The sequence below is a fragment of the Electrona antarctica genome (genome assembly GCF_951216825.1).
Source record: "Electrona antarctica genome assembly, chromosome: 6".
Lineage (NCBI taxonomy): Eukaryota > Metazoa > Chordata > Actinopteri > Myctophiformes > Myctophidae > Electrona > Electrona antarctica.
In genome coordinates, this window is record NC_136811.1 from 5,720,745 (window position 1) to 5,739,618 (window position 18,874).

Here is an 18,874-nt window from a genome sequence, read left to right on the forward strand (position 1 = left end):
GGTCACATGGTCTGTTGTATGGCTTTCAGCTGTGTTTCGACTGCCCCCTCCCCCTCACACAACACAAATGTTGTGTCAAACCATGTGACCTCCATTGGAAATGCATTGGGGCGGCCATGACACTACACAACATTCATCCAACAAGCATACAGCAATGCAGTAAAGGTCTGAGTGAGGCCATAGAATCACATAGAATCCAGGCTGGAGTGGCTTATATAGATAGAGCGTACCAAAATCCCCTTGAGGGGGCGTCAACATATGTGTCACGTGGTAGCGGCCGCCATACTTGTGGGGTTGTCTGGTTTGTTTACACAGTGAGCGACCATCCGCGTGCGTTCTTTTTTTAAACACCAGAGGGAGTTCAACAAACTACGTGTAAACTGACATCTCACAATGGTTGCCCTGTAATCCTTGTAAGGTATATGTCGAGCCCAACGTTTTTTCTTTCCATCCTGGTGTTGGCTCACTGTGTTGTCGCCAGGAACAAGCTCAATGTTTACAAAAACAGACCACCGTCACTCTATTCTGAGTGATGTGGGCTAGAGTTTAAAGCCCACAAAAATGGCGCCGCTAGCTTTTCAGACGCCGCCCCCCTCTTGGTGACGTACACGTTTTTACACTCTATAGGGTTGACGACGCAAAGTACAGCATCTTGCAATGGGTCTGGTCCACAAGATTGGAGCGATACTCCACCAAGATACCCGTGTACCTGTCTAAATACTTCCTTAATGTCAACGAAGTCCACACCCATAACACCATAGGGAGTTCAACAAACCATGTGCAACCCAGACTCGGCACAAACAAGGGACTACATTTTTTTCGCTCCTATGCCACCAAAATGTGGAACGCCCTACCAACAGTCATTAAGACATGCGACTCCTTCAAAACCGCCCTCAAAGGGCACCTACGGACGGCTGCGTAAATTCAGAATCCCCCATGCACCCACCCCTTTTTTCTCCTCACTGTATATATTATTTTCCCTTTTTACCTCCTCTATGATGATTTCCTGTTCTTTGGCTATATAGAAGTGTATATTTGTACGTCTCTAAATGTTATGATGAATTGAAAATGGTGGACCCTCTTGTAAACAAGTGTAATACTTTATGGTGTCGTTCACTCACAGTTGACAGTTTTTTTTATTGAGTTGTACTTGAAATGTACTGTAATTCTGCAAACTGTCAATCAATCAATCAATCAATCAATCAATCAATCAATCAATCAATCAATCAATCAATCAATCAATCAATCAAACAATCAATCAATCAAACAAACAATTAGAATAACATAGAATCACATATAGAAACACCTGAGCTGCAGAGAGAACATGCCCCCGACCACACCACGCTGGGTAAGAGCTACGCTGCAGAGTGCATTGCTGGAATTTGGCGGAAGTATACCGCTCAAAGAAATGACGTTAACGCTTTACAAATCTGTCTACATTCTCCGTATATGAAAACAAGTGTTGTGATTGGTCGGGAAATATATATATCCGGGGGATATACATCTGACGGAGGTTCCAGACCGACTATGCACTTTCTGCCTTATACAGTATTGTGACCAGGCTTTTCTCTCTGTCTTAGGTTGTGACCAGGCTTTTCTCTCTGTCTTAGGTTGTGACCAGGCTTTTCTCTCTGCCTTAGGTTGTGACCAGGCTTTTCTCTCTGTCTTAGGTTGTGACCAGGCTTTTCTCTCTGCCTTAGGTTGTGACCAGGCTTTTCTCTCTGTCTTAGGTTGTGACCAGGCTTTTCTCTCTGTCTTAGGTTGTGACCAGGCTTTTCTCTCTGTCTTAGGTTGTGACCAGGCTGTTCTCTCTGTCTTAGGTTGTGACCAGGCTGTTCTCTCTGTCTTAGGTTGTGACCAGGCTTTTCTCTCTGTCTTAGGTTGTGACCAGGCTTTTCTCTCTGTCTTAGGTTGTGACCAGGCTTTTCTCTCTGTCTTAGGTTGTGACCAGGCTTTTCTCTCTGTCTTAGGTTGTGACCAGCCTTTTCTCTCTGCCTTAGGTTGTGACCAGGCTTTTCTCTCTGTCTTAGGTTGTGACCAGGCTTTTATCTCTGTCTTAGGTTGTGACCAGGCTTTTATCTCTGTCTTAGGTTGTGACCAGGCTTTTATCTCTGTCTTAGGTTGTGACCAGGCTTTACTCTCTGTCTTAGGTTGTGACCAGGCTTTACTCTCCGTCTTAGGTTGTGACCAGGCTTTTATCTCTGTCTTAGGTTGTGACCAGGCTTTTATCTCTGTCTTAGGTTGTGACCAGGCTTTACTCTCTGTCTTAGGTTGTGACCAGGCTTTTCTCTCTGTCTTAGGTTGTGACCAGGCTTTTCTCTCTGTCTTAGGTTGTGACCAGGCTTTTCTCTGTGCCTTAGGTCGCGACTAGGCTTTCCTCTCTGTCTTAGGTTGTGACCAGGCTTTTCTCTGTGCTTTAGGTTGTGACCAGGCTTTTCTCTCTACCTTTGTGACCAGGCTTTACTCTCTGTCTTAGGTTGTGACCAGGCTTAACTCTCTGTCTTAGGTTGTGACCAGGCTTTTATCTTGGTCTTAGGTTGTGACCAGGCTTTTATCTCTGTCTTAGGTTGTGACCAGGCTTTTCTCTCTGTCTTAGGTTGTGACCAGGCTTTTCTCTCTGTCTTAGGTTGTGACCAGGCTTTTCTCTCTGTCTTAGGTTGTGACCAGGCTTTTCTCTCTGTCTTAGGTTGTGACCAGGCTTTTCTCTGTGTCTTAGGTTGTGACCAGGCTTTTCTCTCTGTCTTAGGTTGTGACCAGGCTTTTCTCTCTGCCTTAGGTTGTGACCAGGCTTTTCTCTCTGTCTTAGGTTGTGACCAGGCTTTTCTCTCTGTCTTAGGTTGTGACCAGGCTTTTCTCTGTGTCTTAGGTTGTGACCAGGCTTTTCTCTCTGTCCTAGGTTGTGACCAGGCTTTTCTCTCTGTCTTAGGTTGTGACCAGGCTTTTCTCTTTCTTAGGTTGTGACCAGGCTTTTCTCTCTGTCTTAGGTTGTGACCAGGCTTTTCTCTGTGCCTTAGGTTGTGACCAGGCTTTTCTCTGTGCCTTTGTGACCAGGCGTTACTCTCTGTCTTAGGTTGTGACCAGGCTTTTCTCTCTGTCTTAGGTTGTGACCAGGCTTTTCTCTGTGTCTTAGGTTGTGACCAGGCTTTTCTCTCTGTCCTAGGTTGTGACCAGGCTTTTCTCTCTGTCTTAGGTTGTGACCAGGCTTTTCTCTTTCTTAGGTTGTGACCAGGCTTTTCTCTCTGTCTTAGGTTGTGACCAGGCTTTTCTCTGTGCCTTAGGTTGTGACCAGGCTTTTCTCTGTGCCTTTGTGACCAGGCGTTACTCTCTGTCTTAGGTTGTGACCAGGCTTTTCTCTCTGTCTTAGGTTGTGACCAGGCTTTTCTCTTTTTTAGGTTGTGACCAGGCTTTTCTCTCTGTCTTAGGTTGTGACCAGGCTTTTCTCTCTGTCTTAGGTTGTGACCAGGCTTTTCTCTCTGTCTTAGGTTGTGACCAGGCTTTTCTCTCTGTCTTAGGTTGTGACCTGCAGGCTTTTCTCTCTGTCTTAGGTTGTGACCAGGCTTTACTCTCTGCCTTAGGTTGTGACCAGGCTTTTCTCTCTGTCTTAGGTTGTGACCAGGCTTTTCTCTCTGTCTTAGGTTGTGACCAGGCTTTTCTCTGTGTCTTAGGTTGTGACCAGGCTTTTCTCTCTGTCCTAGGTTGTGACCAGGCTTTTCTCTCTGTCTTAGGTTGTGACCAGGCTTTTCTCTTTCTTAGGTTGTGACCAGGCTTTTCTCTCTGTCTTAGGTTGTGACCAGGCTTTTCTCTGTGCCTTAGGTTGTGACCAGGCTTTTCTCTGTGCCTTAGGTTGTGACGAGGCTTTTCTCTCTGTCTTAGGTCGCGACCAGGCTTTTCTCTCTGTCTTAGGTTGTGACCAGGCTTTTCTCTCTGTCTTAGGTTGTGACCATGGCTTTCCTCTGTGCCTTAGGTTGTGACCAGGCTTTTCTCTGTGCCTTAGGTTGTGACCAGGCTTTTCTCTGTGCCTTAGGTTGTGACCAGGCTTTTCTCTCTGTCTTAGGTTGTGACCAGGCTTTTCTCTCTGTCTTAGGTTGTGACCAGGCTTTACTCTCTGCCTTAGGTTGTGACCAGGCTTTTCTCTCTGTCTTAGGTTGTGACCAGGCTTTTCTCTATGTCTTAGGTTGTGACCAGGCTTTTCTCTGTGTCTTAGGTTGTGACCAGGCTTTTCTCTCTGTCTTAGGTTGTGACCAGGCTTTTCTCTCTGACTTTGTGACCAGGCTTTTCTCTCTGACTTTGTGACCAGGCTTTTCTCTCTGTCTTAGGTTGTGACCAGGCTTTTCTCTCTGTTTTAGGCTGTGACCAGGCTTTTCTCTCTGTCTTAGGCTGTGACCAGGCTTTTCTCTGTGCATTAGGTTGTGACCAGGCTTTTCTCTCTGCCTTTGTGACCAGGCTTTACTCTCTGCCTTAGGTTGTGACCAGGCTTTTCTCTCTGTGTGACCAGGCTTTTCTCTCTGTCTTAGGTTGTGACCAGGCTTTTCTCTCCGTCTTAGGTTGTGACCAGGCTTTACTCTCTGCCTTAGGTTGTGACCAGGCTTTCCTCTCTGCATTTGGTTGTGACCAGGCTTTACTCTCTGACTTAGGTGACCTTCACACCAGAAAGCTTTACTGCGATTAAAACGAATCCTGCACATTGTCGGAAAGTGCACTTCGTTTGGCAGGTGTGAAGCCTCATTCGAATCCTAATGCGCATCAAAGAACCGCATTCTACTCCGACCAAAAACGAGGGTTTCGCTTCGCTTCCAATCGCACTTGATTACGATTCAGTGCAGGTGTGAATGCAATCCGCAGCAAATAAAGAAAATTAAGCAAACAATGAGACGGAGAAGGCATATTTTACGCAGCGCAAAGATGTCCCGTTACCGTGGATAGACGTGGTCGAAAGAGGAGACCGAAGCCCATGGTCGAAATGAGGACAAGTACATTAATCAATTGCTCAAGGAAACACATAAAAACACTGCAGTGTATTATAGCCTATACAGAATATTCGGTCTGTCTGTCTGTGCGTGCCGTAAACATGGAGTTCTGTCACTGTGTGGGGACTTTGTCTGTCTCTGTCCCTCAGCGCGCTGAGGGACAGAGACACAGAGGAACAAAGGAACAGAGGAACAAAGGAACAGTGCGTGCGGACCAAGGGGCCAGTGAGGCTATTCAACGTTGAAGCTCTGGGCCCTAGTGGTAGGAGGAGGGACTACAGGCGGACCCGTGGATTCATGACCGGGAAACCCTGTGCAGCTGGGCTTTAACATTGAGCGCTCGGTTGCACTTCCGCATTTGACCACCAAAATGTGGTGGTCAAATGCGGAAGTAGACGTTCTGAGACGGTACTTCCGGCAGTCTTCCGGGTGCTTCAAAACGCCACTGAGCAACTTCCACTGACATGAATAGCTGGAGGGGCGGAGCTTCGCGGCAGTTCAGTCTCTATCCTTTTATATACTCTATGGTGCGGACTCCACAGAGGTCACATTCTCACCTAATACTTTCGGTAGACTCGATGCGAATGGGCGGAGAAGTTGGGATTTAATTTTCTGCGGTTTGCCTTCACACTGTGCTGTATAACCGCAGCAATTGGAAACGCAGCAGGGACCTTTATCAATGTGTTCAATTCATAAACTATAGCCTACACAATGAAATGTATGGTGTTACAATTATACTCATAACGTGCATGTGTCGTGCCGTCGGGGACTGGACCTCTCTCTCTCTCTCTCTCTCTCTCTCTCTCTCTCTCTCTCTCTCTCTGGAGTCCGCACGCACTGTTCCTTTGGGCATAGAGGCACAGCGCCTGAGCACAGAGACAGACAAAGTCCCCACACAGTGACAGAACTCAATGTTTACGGCACGCACAGACAGACAGACAGCGGCAGCTAGAGGCGGGATCAAGGCATACACAGTGCTGCCTTGATCCCGCCTCTAGCTGCCGTTTGGTGGCCGGAGCATCAAGTCTGCCTGAGAGTTCCCAGATGGGAGCAGGAGGGGGGGAACCCAGTGTACTCTCTGCTGCCCCATCTGGCGGAGTCAGGTTAGTTATACAGCGCAGTGTGAAGGCAAACCGCAGCAAATTAAATATGCAAGAATCCCAACTTCTCCGCCCATTCACATCGACTCTACCGAAGTATTAGGTGAGAATGTGACCTTAGATTAACTTGTGACCAGGCTTTGCTCTCTGCCTTATAGGTTAAAGGACCACTTCACCACTTTTCAACATCTCTTCATATAATTGGTCCTCACTAATGTTCAGGATAAAACACCACCATTTTTTCCTACTCAGTCTGTATCTCATAGGAGGGCTTTGGGCAGTTCGGACACGCGTCCACCAGTGACATCATCATTAGGCAAGATTTGTTTTAAAATATATTTAGATTTTTATTATCGTGAGAATGATGGCTTCAACTTTTGCATTGCAACTTTTCAGGAAAAGAAAGCCTGCCGTTTCTATTAGCTTGGATTCACCATCGATGATGTCACTGGTGGACGGGTTTCTGAACTGCCCACAGCCTTCCTATGAGACACAGACTGAGTTGGAAAAAGTGGTGGTATTTTATCATGAACATTAGTTAGGACCAATTATAGGAAGAGAAGTTGAAAAGTGGTGAAGTGGTCCTTTAACAACACAAATCTTCTATGGGAGGGTCCCTGGCTGGCACGAACCATGTTCAGATGGGGGGTCTTGACGTGAAACTAGGCTACTTGAGAAGAACCGCTGGACTAAACGTCATACCTCGGCTCTCTGCGTCGGCCATGGCGTCGATGAGCTGCAGGCACTGCGTCAGCACGTTGACGATGTCATCTTTGGCGAAGTCGTCTGATTGGAGCATGTGACCGGCGGCCTCTTGGAGCGCGGCGGCGGCCCGGTCGCGCCTCCCGGACACGCTGTAGCTCTCCGCTGCGCGCACACACACCTGGGCTGCCTGGGTCATGTCCTGTAAACGCACGCGCGCGCGCACGCACGCGTGCACGCACACGCACACGCACGCACGCACGCACGCACGCACGCGCACACAAACACACACACACACACACACACACACACACACACACACACACACGCACGTATCAACTCCAGTACAACTCTGAGATGTAGTGGAGTAGACGTAGATGTATAAGTAATGAAAATTGGAAATACTCCAGTAAAGTAAAAGTAGGCCTACCTCAAAAAGTGTGTGTGTGTGTGTGTGTGTGTGTGTGTGTGTGTGTGTGAATACTGTGTGTGTTATGGGAATATCGATGCGTGCGTGCGTGCGTGCGTGCGTGCGTGCGTGCGTGCATGGGCAGCTCCGCGCACATGGGCAGCTGCGCGCACATGCGCACGTGTTTGAGTGCGGGCATGTGTGCGTTGTTACAGTATGTGAATATTGGTGTGTGTTGTGTGAATATATTTGTGCGTGTGCGTGTGCGTGTGCGTGCGTGCGTGCGTGCGTGCGTGCGTGCGTGCGTGCGTGCATGCGTGCGTGCGTGCGTGCGTGTGTCGTGCAGTGCCCTAGCTCGTGTGTGAAGCCATAATCTCATTAGGTGTGTTTGGAGTGCCGCGTCAGCACTAGCACAGCTGCTAATCCTCTGCTTATTAAAACCACCAGCAGGAGGCGACTTACGCACAGGTAGAGATTTAATTTAGATGCCTGGAATTAGAATCATAAAGTGACCAAAACTAAAATATGTATATTGACATCAAAATACAGAATATAAGACTGTGGATACTGGTCATCTCTCACAGTATCAGACTGTGGTTGTACTACTGGTCAGCTCCCAGTGCAACAGTATCAGACTGTGGTTGTACTGGTCAGTACAACAGTATCAGACTGTGGTTGTACTGGTCAGCTCCCAGTACAACAGTATCAGACTGTGGTCGTACTGGTCAGTACAACAGTATCAGACTGTGGTTGTACTGGTCAGCTCCCAGTACAACAGTATCAGACTGTGGTTGTACTGGTCAGCTCCCAGTACAACAGTATCAGACTGTGGTTGTACTGGTCAGCTGTCAGTACAACAGTATCAGACTGTGGTTGTACTGGTCAGCTCCCAGTACGACAGTATCAGACTGTGGTTGTACTGGTCAGCTCCCAGTACAACAGTATCAGACTGTGGTTGTACTGGCCAGCTCCCAGTACAACAGTATCAGACTGTGGTTGTACTGGCCAGCTCCATGTACAACAGTATCAGACTGTGGTTTTACTGGCCAGCTCCCAGTACAACAGTATCAGACTGTGGTTGTACTGGTCAGCTCCCACAGTACAACAGTATCAGACTGTGGTTGTACTGGTCAGCTCCCACAGTACAACAGAATCAGACTGTGGTTGTACTGGCCAGCTCCCAGTACAACAGTATCAGACTGTGGTTGTACTGGTCAGCTCCCAGTACAACAGTATCAGACGGTGGTTGTACTGGTCAGCTCCCAGTACAACAGTATCAGACTGTGGTTGTACTGGACAGCTCCCAGTACAACAGTATCAGACAGTGGTTGTACTGGTCAGCTCCCAGTACGACAGTATCAGACTGTGGTTGTACTGGTCAGCTCCCAGTACAACAGTATCAGACTGTGGTTGTACTGGACAGCTCCCAGTACAACAGTATCAGACTGTGGTTGTACTGGTCAGCTCCCAGTACGACAGTATCAGACTGTGGTTGTACTGGTCAGCTCCCAGTACAACAGTATCAGACGGTGGTTGTACTGGTCAGCTCCCAGTGACCAACAGTATCAGACTGTGGTTGTACTGGTCACTGTTGTACTGCCCACTTTTAAAGCAAATATGGAATGTCCTGACCCCTTCCCTAAAAAAATGAAAACCACTGGCGTCCTTTAAAACAGGCCTGAAAACCAGCAGGCCAAAGGGAGAGGAAATTCTCCCTCCTCCCTTAGTCAAGTGACCCCAACCTCTTTATAACAAAACAAAATTTGCTGCCAAAAAAACAACACTGCAATCAATCAACCCAATCAACCAATCAACAATCAATCAACTGACCCTCAGCCGCAGGTGGCAGCGGCTCATGGCCATGCATGTGTCCCCCTCGCTGGCCCCGTCGCCCTGCGAGCGGTAGAGCTGCGCCGCCTGGAGGAAGTGCGCGGCGGCGCGGCGCTGGTCGCCCAGCGCCCGGTGCGCCACGGCCAGGTTGTACTGCAGGTCAGCCACGCGGTCGCCCCGCTCGGCCGGCTGGCCCGCCGCCAGGCTCAGGAAGCCCAGGCCGCTCTGCGGGCTCCCCGACTCCACGTAGGCCGCGCCCAGGTTGAGGGAGCACGCGCTCTGCACCTTACCGTCCTCCAGCTGGGCAGGAGAGAAGAAGACATTTTAATGATCTTTTTTTTTTTTTTTTGTATTCAAATTCAATGGGTAGAACGCTCCCCAAAAATGTAGTCTCTGTGACACATCTAGGGGCCACAATCTGCATTCAAAGATGTTCCTAGAAGCTTTGTCATTGGTCGAAAAGAACCTGGTCGAAATGACTAACCAATCAGGAAGTAGACAGGCAAATTGACCAATGGCAAAGCTTCTAGGACAATCTTTGAATGCAGATTGTGGCCCCTAGATGTGTCACAGAGACTACATTCTTTTTGGGAGTGTTCTACCCATTGCTGTCTGTCTGAATACAAAAAATCACACCCGTGTGAACTGAGTGGTGTAAGGTCTTATATAGCCTGTCTGACGTAATGAAATCATGTCTGACGTAATGAAATCACACCCGGGTGAACAGGGTGAGCATAGCAACCATGCTCATTTTTTCTGCACAGACTAACAAAGCCAGTTCAAGTAATGAAATCACACCCGGGTGAACAGGGTGAGCATAGCAACCATGCTCATTTTTTCTGCACTAACAAAGCCAGTTGTAGGAGTGGTTTACACCACTCAAAAATAAGTGGTGTAAACGGGGCGGAGCTTCGCACCAGATCAGTCTCTATCCTTTTATATACTGCAGTGCCAGGTATCTTAGGTAGCCTAATGAGGCCATTAACTCCTTTCACCTGGGACAGGCTCTGCCAGTGGGCCTAATGAGGCCAACTCCTTTCACTTGTGCAATTTCCAGCCTCTGCCTCAGCCAATTGAGGCTCAACCAATCAGGCTCTGCCAGTGGGCAGAATTGATTGCCAAGTAAGGTACACTTTTCAGTTTGCAGTCTTCACACACACAGGCACACAGGCACATAATACACAGATCTCCATGTGGGACACCGGCTGACAGTTAAAACGGGTGCTATGACAACGTATATCTAGGTTCCCAAGTTGCATCGTTCCCAAGTAGGCCGGTGGTCGACTGCGACGGGCACGTACGTACAGGTCTAGTAATGCTTAAAACACCAAAAGGGGTTCCTTTCCAGAATGGGTTAAAGATGGAGTGCCGTGATTTTTGTACTTTTCACGTTTTGTATGTGTCTGACTCTGTGGAGTTAACATTACTCTAATTCTAATAGACCCCCATGTGTGGGTATAATATTCAAATATGTCTTCCCGGTGTAATTTTGGTTTCTTCCTGAAAGCCTTTGAGTCAAAAGGCCCAATCGAAATACACCACATTTTGTGACATCATAACCCTATAATCCCTCCTCCATTATCATAAAATAACAGCTGTGTGTGGGCGAGGCTTAAGTTCAGGTGGGTGGTGCTAAGGTGAAAACCAGGTATACTTAATGAACTGGTGGGTGTGGCCACATAAAAACATAATTTGAACACTTTCTGTACACTTTTTTTGTTCACTCCCACTCCTCCCACTCCTTTTCCTGCTGGGCTCACCCAGGCATTTTCATTTATTTATGTATTTAACCCATTTTGAGCGGGAGCCACTTTTAGTGTTTTAAAGCATTATGTTATACTTTATCTATTGAAAAATAGCAGATCTACAAGCTCATAGCGCAGCACCAAGTGCCGCGCTATGAACTTGTAGGTCTGCTATTTTTGAAAAATCGTGAAAATGTGCCTCAAATCTTTGAATATACATTATTACAGAGTGAACATTTTAACTCAAATCTTTGCTTCTGGGGAGGTCCCTGGAACAACAATTTGGCGGAGGCCAAATACATAATTTGTGTGGTCCCCGACGTGAAATATTGAGCACCACTGATACAGAAACATAAGGTTTTTCAGAAAACTGTCAGGATTTTGAAGACATTGTTTTAATTTCGACGTCAGGGCCTAAATGGGTTAGCAATTACGCCTGCGGTCCGCGAGGCTATACCTGTATAGAAGCTTTGTAAGCTTTCTTGAAGCAGTCCAGAGCCTCCCGGTTGTTCCCGCGCTGCAGAGCAACATGGCCGCTCTCCGTCAGCTCCTCTATCAGCCTCTGGCTCCTCCCCTTGGCCTCCTTGTGGTCCCGCCTCTTCTTGCTGCTCCTCTTCTTGGCTCCTTCGTCGCGCGACGGAGAAGCGTCAGACGCCATGTTGGAAGCTGCCGGGGGCGCTGAGCTGGCAACATGGTGGAAGGACTGCGTGGGGGAAGGGAGGGAGAGAGACACGAAAACAGTCTCACTCGTCAGTGGCGTGCACAGATAGACACTAGGGGGTGCTGGAGCACTTTTGGCAATGTGCCATAAAAAAAAAGAAAATACAAATCTTTTCACAGTGTACACTGTACAGTATAGTGGACAATGTTGACATTGATCAATTCTTAATAAGAAAAAGCTACTAATATAATATTTAGGCCCCAAAATCTCCCCCTCACACTATTAAGGCAACCGGTCGGTTCCACGCGCTGCACAAGGTGCCCTTTTTTTCACTTGAGCACCTGGCCCCTCTAAATGTCTGTGCACGCCACTGACACACGTGTGAAAGTGTGGGCCAGGCGCCCCACACTTTCACACGAGTGTGACTTTTGTAAAACAAACATCGTACTTATGTGTTTGTTTAAAGTCCTCTAAACAAACATTACAAGTCCATAGACTTGGATGCTACTCTGTTTGTTAAGAGTGCTCTAAACGAACATTAAAAGTCCATAGACTTGGTCGCTACTTTGTTTGTTAAAAGTCCTCTTAAAAACATTAAACGTCCATAGACTTGGCTGCTACTCTGTTTGTTAAAAGTAGGCTTTCTGTAGACAGACAGACAGACAGACAGACAGACAGACAGACAGACAGACAGACAGACAGACAGACAGACAGACAGACAGTATACTCTAGGCAGAACCTGGGATTTCAGTGCTGCATACATACTGTATTAGAGATCGATTGGGAATGGGTGGGTCTTTCTGGCACGGTATTATGCCAGTGCTTAAAACTCGGATCACTTCCATTGTCTGGGTCTATTCAGGGCAATTCTTTCCAACATTTTGTTCAGGATTATAACTACTGCTTTATTTAATTATTACATTTTTGCTTTATCTGTTTTATTGTCTCCACCAGGCCGAAGAGTATGCTTTGCACTCCGTCCGGAATATATCCCACCCTTTTCACATTGGCCTGTTATAGCGCCACCAACAGGTGGATTTTTGCAAAACACGTTTTTGGAACAAAATGCCTCAAATCATCAAATTGCCATCCAAGGCGTAAGTTTTCACAGTGGCCTATTATAGCGCCACCAGGAGGCCACAACCTGTGGAGACCTGTGCCCCGATCGGGGCACTTTATCTTTTTTCTTTGTGTATTTTGAGTGTTTTACATTTCTGATTCGTACTGTTCTTATTTTTATGCTGCTGTACGTGAATGTTATTTCTGTTGATAATTGTATTGTATCTCGGCTACTTACATTGAAAATGAGGGCCTGCCCCTCAACTGTACCCCGAGTTTAAATAAAGGTTATTGTTTTTTTTTAAATATAATTTTTATCCCACGATTTTGTAACCCATTTTTCACCCCTGTGTCAATTATCTAATGTGATCCTGGGCTCTACACACCCTTCGCCAACCTGGGGAGAGCAACAGACTTGAACTCATGCTTCCTTCATGCATGAGTGTCCAGGTTGCTCCTTTACACCTGACAGGGGGGAGTTTCTCTGGTTGGACGTAGCGCGTGGAAGGAACACGTTATTCCAACCAGTTCCTTTCCCCTCCATCAGGCACCCCGGCTGGCCAGGGGGAGGCAGTTTAGAGACCAGGATTACTGCATGTTTTTTGTGAGGGTACCTACCCTAGGGGACACGGGGAGAACATGCAAACTCCACACAGAAAGGCCCTTTCGCCAACCTCGCCTCGGGTATGGGCACTGATGACGCGGAGGAGAGGACACGCCTCCAGCGCCCACAGCATCCCGAGCGGGAATCGAACCCAGGACCTTCTAGCTAAATAAAGGTTATTGTAAAGGTTTTATTTATTGAAGGGATAGCCCCTTGAGATGCAGCATCTCATTTTAGAGGGGGACCCGTAACATACAGACAAGATATATAAGATGTACAGTACACAGATAAAGACAATATACAAATACATACATACATAAATGCACACACAGACAGCTTGCTCAGCCTCTCCCACCCACCCCCACCAACCACCACATCATCAGCTGCTAAGCAACAGAGGAATGAAAGTGCAAGTTATATCGGTGAATGTGCTATAACTCATTGGTTCCCATAGTGGGGTCCGGGGACCCCTAGGGGTACTTGAGGGAGTTCCAGGGGGTACCTATAGCTCAATTAGAGATAGTTAGGAACCAAATGGACCCTTATGGGGCTTCGTACACACCTACACAACAAATGTTCGGTCCGTGTATGATGTCTGATTGCTTTTTGATTGCCGCTCCAATTCATTTTCAATGAGAGTCACATGGTTTGACCAAACATTTTTGTTTGATGAGGGGGGAGCAATCAGCAATCAGCAATCAAACACAAATGTTTGATCAAACCATGTGACTCCCATTGGAAAAGCATTGTGGTGGCCCAAAAAAACAAAAAAACGACCAAACATTGCTTGATCGGTGTTTGGTACGTGTGAATGAGGCCTGGGTCTGGAACTCAGAGGGTGTAACGGGTCCATTTGGTTCCATTTGTACACTCTCAGAGTTAAATTAACAGCGGATTTATAATATAAATTGGGGTATACCGGAGATAGAAATGCCATTCAATCGGGGGTCTGTAGCATAATGCGTGTGAAACTGGGGGGTCCATGAAATTAATATGTTTCGGAATCACTGCTATAGAGCCGTAAAAAAATCCTCCCTTTTCGGGGTCACTGCATTATGTTTTCAAATGGGGGTCCGTGGCCTAATAAATGTTGATTTGGGGGTCCTTGACACGAAAAAGTTTGGGAACCACTGCTATAACTGATAGGCTACTTTAAAAGCATAAACAAGGTGAGTCAAGATGCAACTGAAGGGAAGTCCTATAAGCAACTGAAGGATGAAATAAGAGCAGAGCCGGATTTACCTTGCTGAGGGCCCCCGGGCTGGAGCAAATTTTTTACTTGCCCTTGTCCTTGAATCATACTTAAAGTACAGGGACTGCTTTGTGTCTAGACTAGAGGTATACAGTAAGATAATTACTCATCTTCAATTAAAGAAAAACGACACTGAAGTAAATGTTTTTTGGGGCCAAGGAAAGTGATTAGAAGTCAGCAGTGGTGCAGCTTCAATCGATAATGTTAAAAACACCAGACTGAAGCCCAGCCAGAGATCAATTGGTGCAGTCGTTGAACTCAGACCCGAATATGAACAGCGACAGCATTTACGACTATTTATACCGGTTTGCTGATGTAAAACTTTGTACTTGATTCTGTGAATATGTTCAAATAAACTATTTCTTTTTTGGGTGTTTTTTTTGTTTTTCTTTTACAAAAGATAAAAAAAAGATTATACAAAAGAAGTCACAGCTTTTCATCGGTTCAAAACAATTTCAACAGGATTTCATAAAAGAAACAAAAAATATATTTTCCCATGAATAAAAAAACAGAAAAAGCTTAAAAAGTGAGAATATAGACGAATTGCGAGATTTTCACTATAGTCTGCAGGGTCCTGCAGGGCAAACTTCACCTTGAGCTAAAAATGTTTGGCAACTAATGGACTCGAGTACTGTAACAATGTGTATTTACAGGTCTCCCTATAGAGCGTCACAGTCCCGCCCCCTACCATGGACCAGGAAATGAATCCCAATGCATTTTTCCCATAGACATTTCAAAAAGTATTTATTTAAAGACCTTTTAAGCGTCGTACGAAGCCAACTCGAGTCGTGACAAATCATGACAACACACACAATATTTTGGACAAAACAAATAATTACAAAGAAGAAACAACAACAAAAGTGTTGTAACCTGCCGTTTTTTTCTTCTTTCTAATTATTTTTTCGGCCCCGAAAATTGTGTTTGTTGTCATGATTTGTCACGACTCGAGTTGGCTTTGTCCGCGGCGTAAACGTCTTTAAATAAATACTTTCTGAAATGTCTATGAGGAAAATGAACGGAGAATCATTTCCTGGTCCATGGTAGAGGGCGGGACTGCGACGCTCTATAGAATCTATCAGACAGCTGCAGTCGATTCAGAACGCTGCTGCTGCCTTACTATAGAGCGTCGCAGTCCCGCCCCTTACCATGGACCAGGAAATGATTCTCTGTTCATTTTCCTCATAGACATTTCAGAAAGTATTTATTTAAAGACGTTTACGCCGCGGACAAAGCCAACTCGAGTCGTGACAAATCATGACAACAAACACAATTTTTGGGGCCGAAAAAATAATTAGAAAGAAGAAAAAAACGGCAGGTTACAACACTTTTTTTGTTGTTTTTCTTCTTTGTAATTATTTGTTTGGTCCAAAATATTGTTTGTGTTGTCATGAGTTGTCACGACTCGAGTTGGCTTTGTCCGTGGCGTAACCGTCTTTAAATAAATACTTTAAGAAATGTCTATGGGAAAAATGCATTTGGGTTTCATTTCCTGGTCCAGGGTAGGAGGCGGGACTGCGACGCTCTATTATGGCAAGAAAGTGCATCATAAAGAACTGTTGGGAGTATAAAGTATTGACTGATCTGGCGTTGTGTGATACATAATGAATGAACCATCCAGAGTAGACAGACCTCTCAGGTCATCTGGGACAGCCAGGGCATGCTTTCTGAAACTACTGTGAGAGAACGGTAAATGTGGAGAAGCAAAAGTCCTGCTGTTTATGCACCACATCATCTATGACCCGATACCTCCCAGCAAACAACTCTTCTTTTCACTCAAAGCTGAAGACTTTTCTGTTTGCCCCTACTGCCTTTTACAGTGGTTATAAGTTAGTCTTTGTGCTGCAGTGTAACTTTGTAGGCAGACAGACAGACAGACAGACAGACAGACAGACTGTATACAGATTGTAATCATTTTTCTTTCACGGACAAACTGTCCATTGTTAGGAAACACTGCCCTCTAATGGACGGTGGTTGGGATGACGCCTTGCTTGGGACAGTCCTTCATTTCCAAGACTTTTTTTTCACAGTTTTCAGGCATCCCACAAATTGAGACGTAGCTATTCCCTAATAATTATAGTCCCCTAATAGTAGGCTTTCTGTTGTAAAGCTCTCTCATTGTCTCTTTTCCTGCAAGATGTTTTAAGCATGTTAAAATAATGACAAATATCCCCTATATAGGCCTAGGCTACAGTACCACGTTGGCATATACCACCCATGAGCATTTCAAAACAACAACGTGAGACACCAGAGGGGTTTAATAACAACATGATAGGATATATTATTATTAGGCCTATATGGTCGAATATGACATCAAGGCATTTAAGTAATAATAAACCCTGTCCTGTCCCACACAAGTGATACTTATGTCCCTCAAAGGAACAGTTTGGATCTGGTCTATGCATTGTCAATGAAGATGTCAAAGTCAAGTCAAAGTCAAACCCACACACTGTCCTCCCAATAAATGGTAATACACACACACAGCTGTCTACAATCTAAACTATCCAAATTGTATTTTTGTAATGATATGGTGATTTGTTTTTATTAAACTCAATCAGTCTAGTCTCATAAATCTCATAATCTTATGAGATAGAAATAACAAGAAAGCTCCATAATAATTAACCCAATATGATCAGATATAAGGGCTGCTTATTCCTAACAGGCTGTCATTGTTAAATGAATGAATGAATGACTATACAAAATACACATGTTTTTGTTTTAAATATCCATGCATGCAGTAGACTATGTTGACAAATTAGTGGTAATAGATAGATCATTCCCTTTATAAACCATGTTCACAATCACACATGCAATACAGAAGATAGTTCTACTGTATTTTTTTAACTGAGTTACAATACATTCTTTCTCAGCTCACTAGTGTTACAAATAGATAACATACCAAACACTGATGTGTGTGCATGTAGTCTACTGTTTTTTGAACTAAGCTAACGCATAGCTAACAATTAAACATCACTCACGTTTCCAGGAGCAGCTGTTTCCCATTCTGTGACACACTCTTCAACAACAGGCAATTAAAGCAACTCAAACTGAACCAATTAACAGTATTGACTAATGAATCAATGAGTGAATGAATGAATTCATGTAACAGTCCGAGCTGTAAGTAACCTGCTATGTGAGACACATGAATGTGACTTTAGCTTTGTTTGTTTTAGTGATATGCCACCATGTTTGAGCTGGACAGGGGAGCTCCGTTGCCATGACAGCAGTAAACAACCATGCAAAATATATAGCAGGGACACTTTAATTCATTTTAAATACAAAAACAATTAACTTAAAAAAGAATGAAATAAACGTGTAAAACATTATTAATAGATATACATTTTTATTTATTTTAATATGACATGAATCCATAATGTTATGGTCATGTGTGCCTTTATGAAGGTACACAAATGTTTAGTTTCCTTTTATTATGCATCAGTCCAAAAGACCAGAAAAGACAATAAAATAGACATCATGTATTTTTATATATACATTTGTAGGCTGCTATATAATTATTATGAATCAAACATGATTGATTGTACAAGTATGACGTAGTAGGCGGCAGCTGCCTGGCAGTAGTACTGAAATCTAAATAATAGATTTACTACTTTAACCACAATGCAAAGCGAGAGAGACGCGCGCGTCGATAGATCTGTAGGCAAAACAGGCTAAATAATAGATGAACTCCTTTAACCACAATGCAAAGCGTCGTCGTCAACCAATAGCGGAGCTGGCCGACGGCTTAGCCAATCAGAGACGGGCGGGATATTTCAAATTGAATAGAGACAAGACGTCACTCACGCAGCAGACACACACACACACACACGCCAGAGAGACAGACAGAAAGAAAAGAGACAGACAAACACACATCATGCAACAACATTCTTAGACACTAGTTCATAGAATTTATGTTGTTTAAAGCGAGTAAAGTTCAGTTTGTTTTGTGTCAGACGTTCAGACAGTAACATAAACACATTTGGGAGGAATAACGGATGTTTTGGCTGGAAGCTGCTTCCTGGTTTTAAACATAACAACATGGGAGAGTCGGGAGGACAAGCTGCACGTTCAGGATGTAAGTGGAACTATAATTATAATAGACTAGTTTGTTTATTTATTTACACAGTGGCTGGCTTAACAACTGTCTATACTCTCGTGTTTTACTTACAAAGTCCTCCTGCATTACATTTTTACTTGAGGAAAAAGTGCAAAAAAAGGTAGTTATTTTGCAGAATGGTCCATTTCATTACATTGAAGTGTAATTAGTAATGCATTAATGAATGTGTTCACCACTTTGTTGTTGCAGCTGGTAAAGGTGGGGCTGATTTGATGAATTTGAATTACTTTATGTGCTGCTGGGTAGCTTAAACTTATAATCATCATGATAAATCATTAGGTTTTAACTTGTATAATTAGGAGAGTCAACATAATATAATTAAACTAAAGTGCCTTGCCTAAAATATAACATCCATGTAAAGGTTGACACTTAGCCCCATGCAGTTGACAGTGTGACACCACCAGCCACCCTTAGCCCCAGATAACCTGTCACTC

The 18,874-nt window shown here is 44.9% G+C and overlaps 2 protein-coding genes across 3 annotated transcripts in view; one reads left to right on the forward strand and one right to left on the reverse strand.

Moving 5' to 3' along the window:
- Positions 1-11,411, reverse strand: part of ttc24 (tetratricopeptide repeat domain 24) — a gene marked incomplete at its 5' end in the record, with an annotated part of 18,918 nt that extends 7,507 nt beyond the window's left edge. Inside the window, 3 exons of the mRNA XM_079502908.1 lie at positions 6,770-6,971; positions 9,009-9,308; positions 11,211-11,411. Of these exons, the coding sequence (XP_079359034.1) occupies positions 6,770-6,971; positions 9,009-9,308; positions 11,211-11,411 (703 nt within the window). The remainder of the gene's footprint in view (positions 1-6,769; positions 6,972-9,008; positions 9,309-11,210) is intronic.
- A 6,734-nt stretch (positions 11,412-18,145) lies between these two features.
- The window catches only part of iqgap3 (IQ motif containing GTPase activating protein 3), a 53,636-nt gene continuing 52,907 nt past the window's right edge, over positions 18,146-18,874 (forward strand). For both annotated transcript variants that reach the window (XM_079504247.1, XM_079504246.1), the window contains exon 1: positions 18,146-18,398. In XM_079504247.1, the coding sequence (XP_079360373.1) occupies positions 18,362-18,398 (37 nt within the window). In that variant the 5' untranslated portion in view covers positions 18,146-18,361. The remainder of the gene's footprint in view (positions 18,399-18,874) is intronic.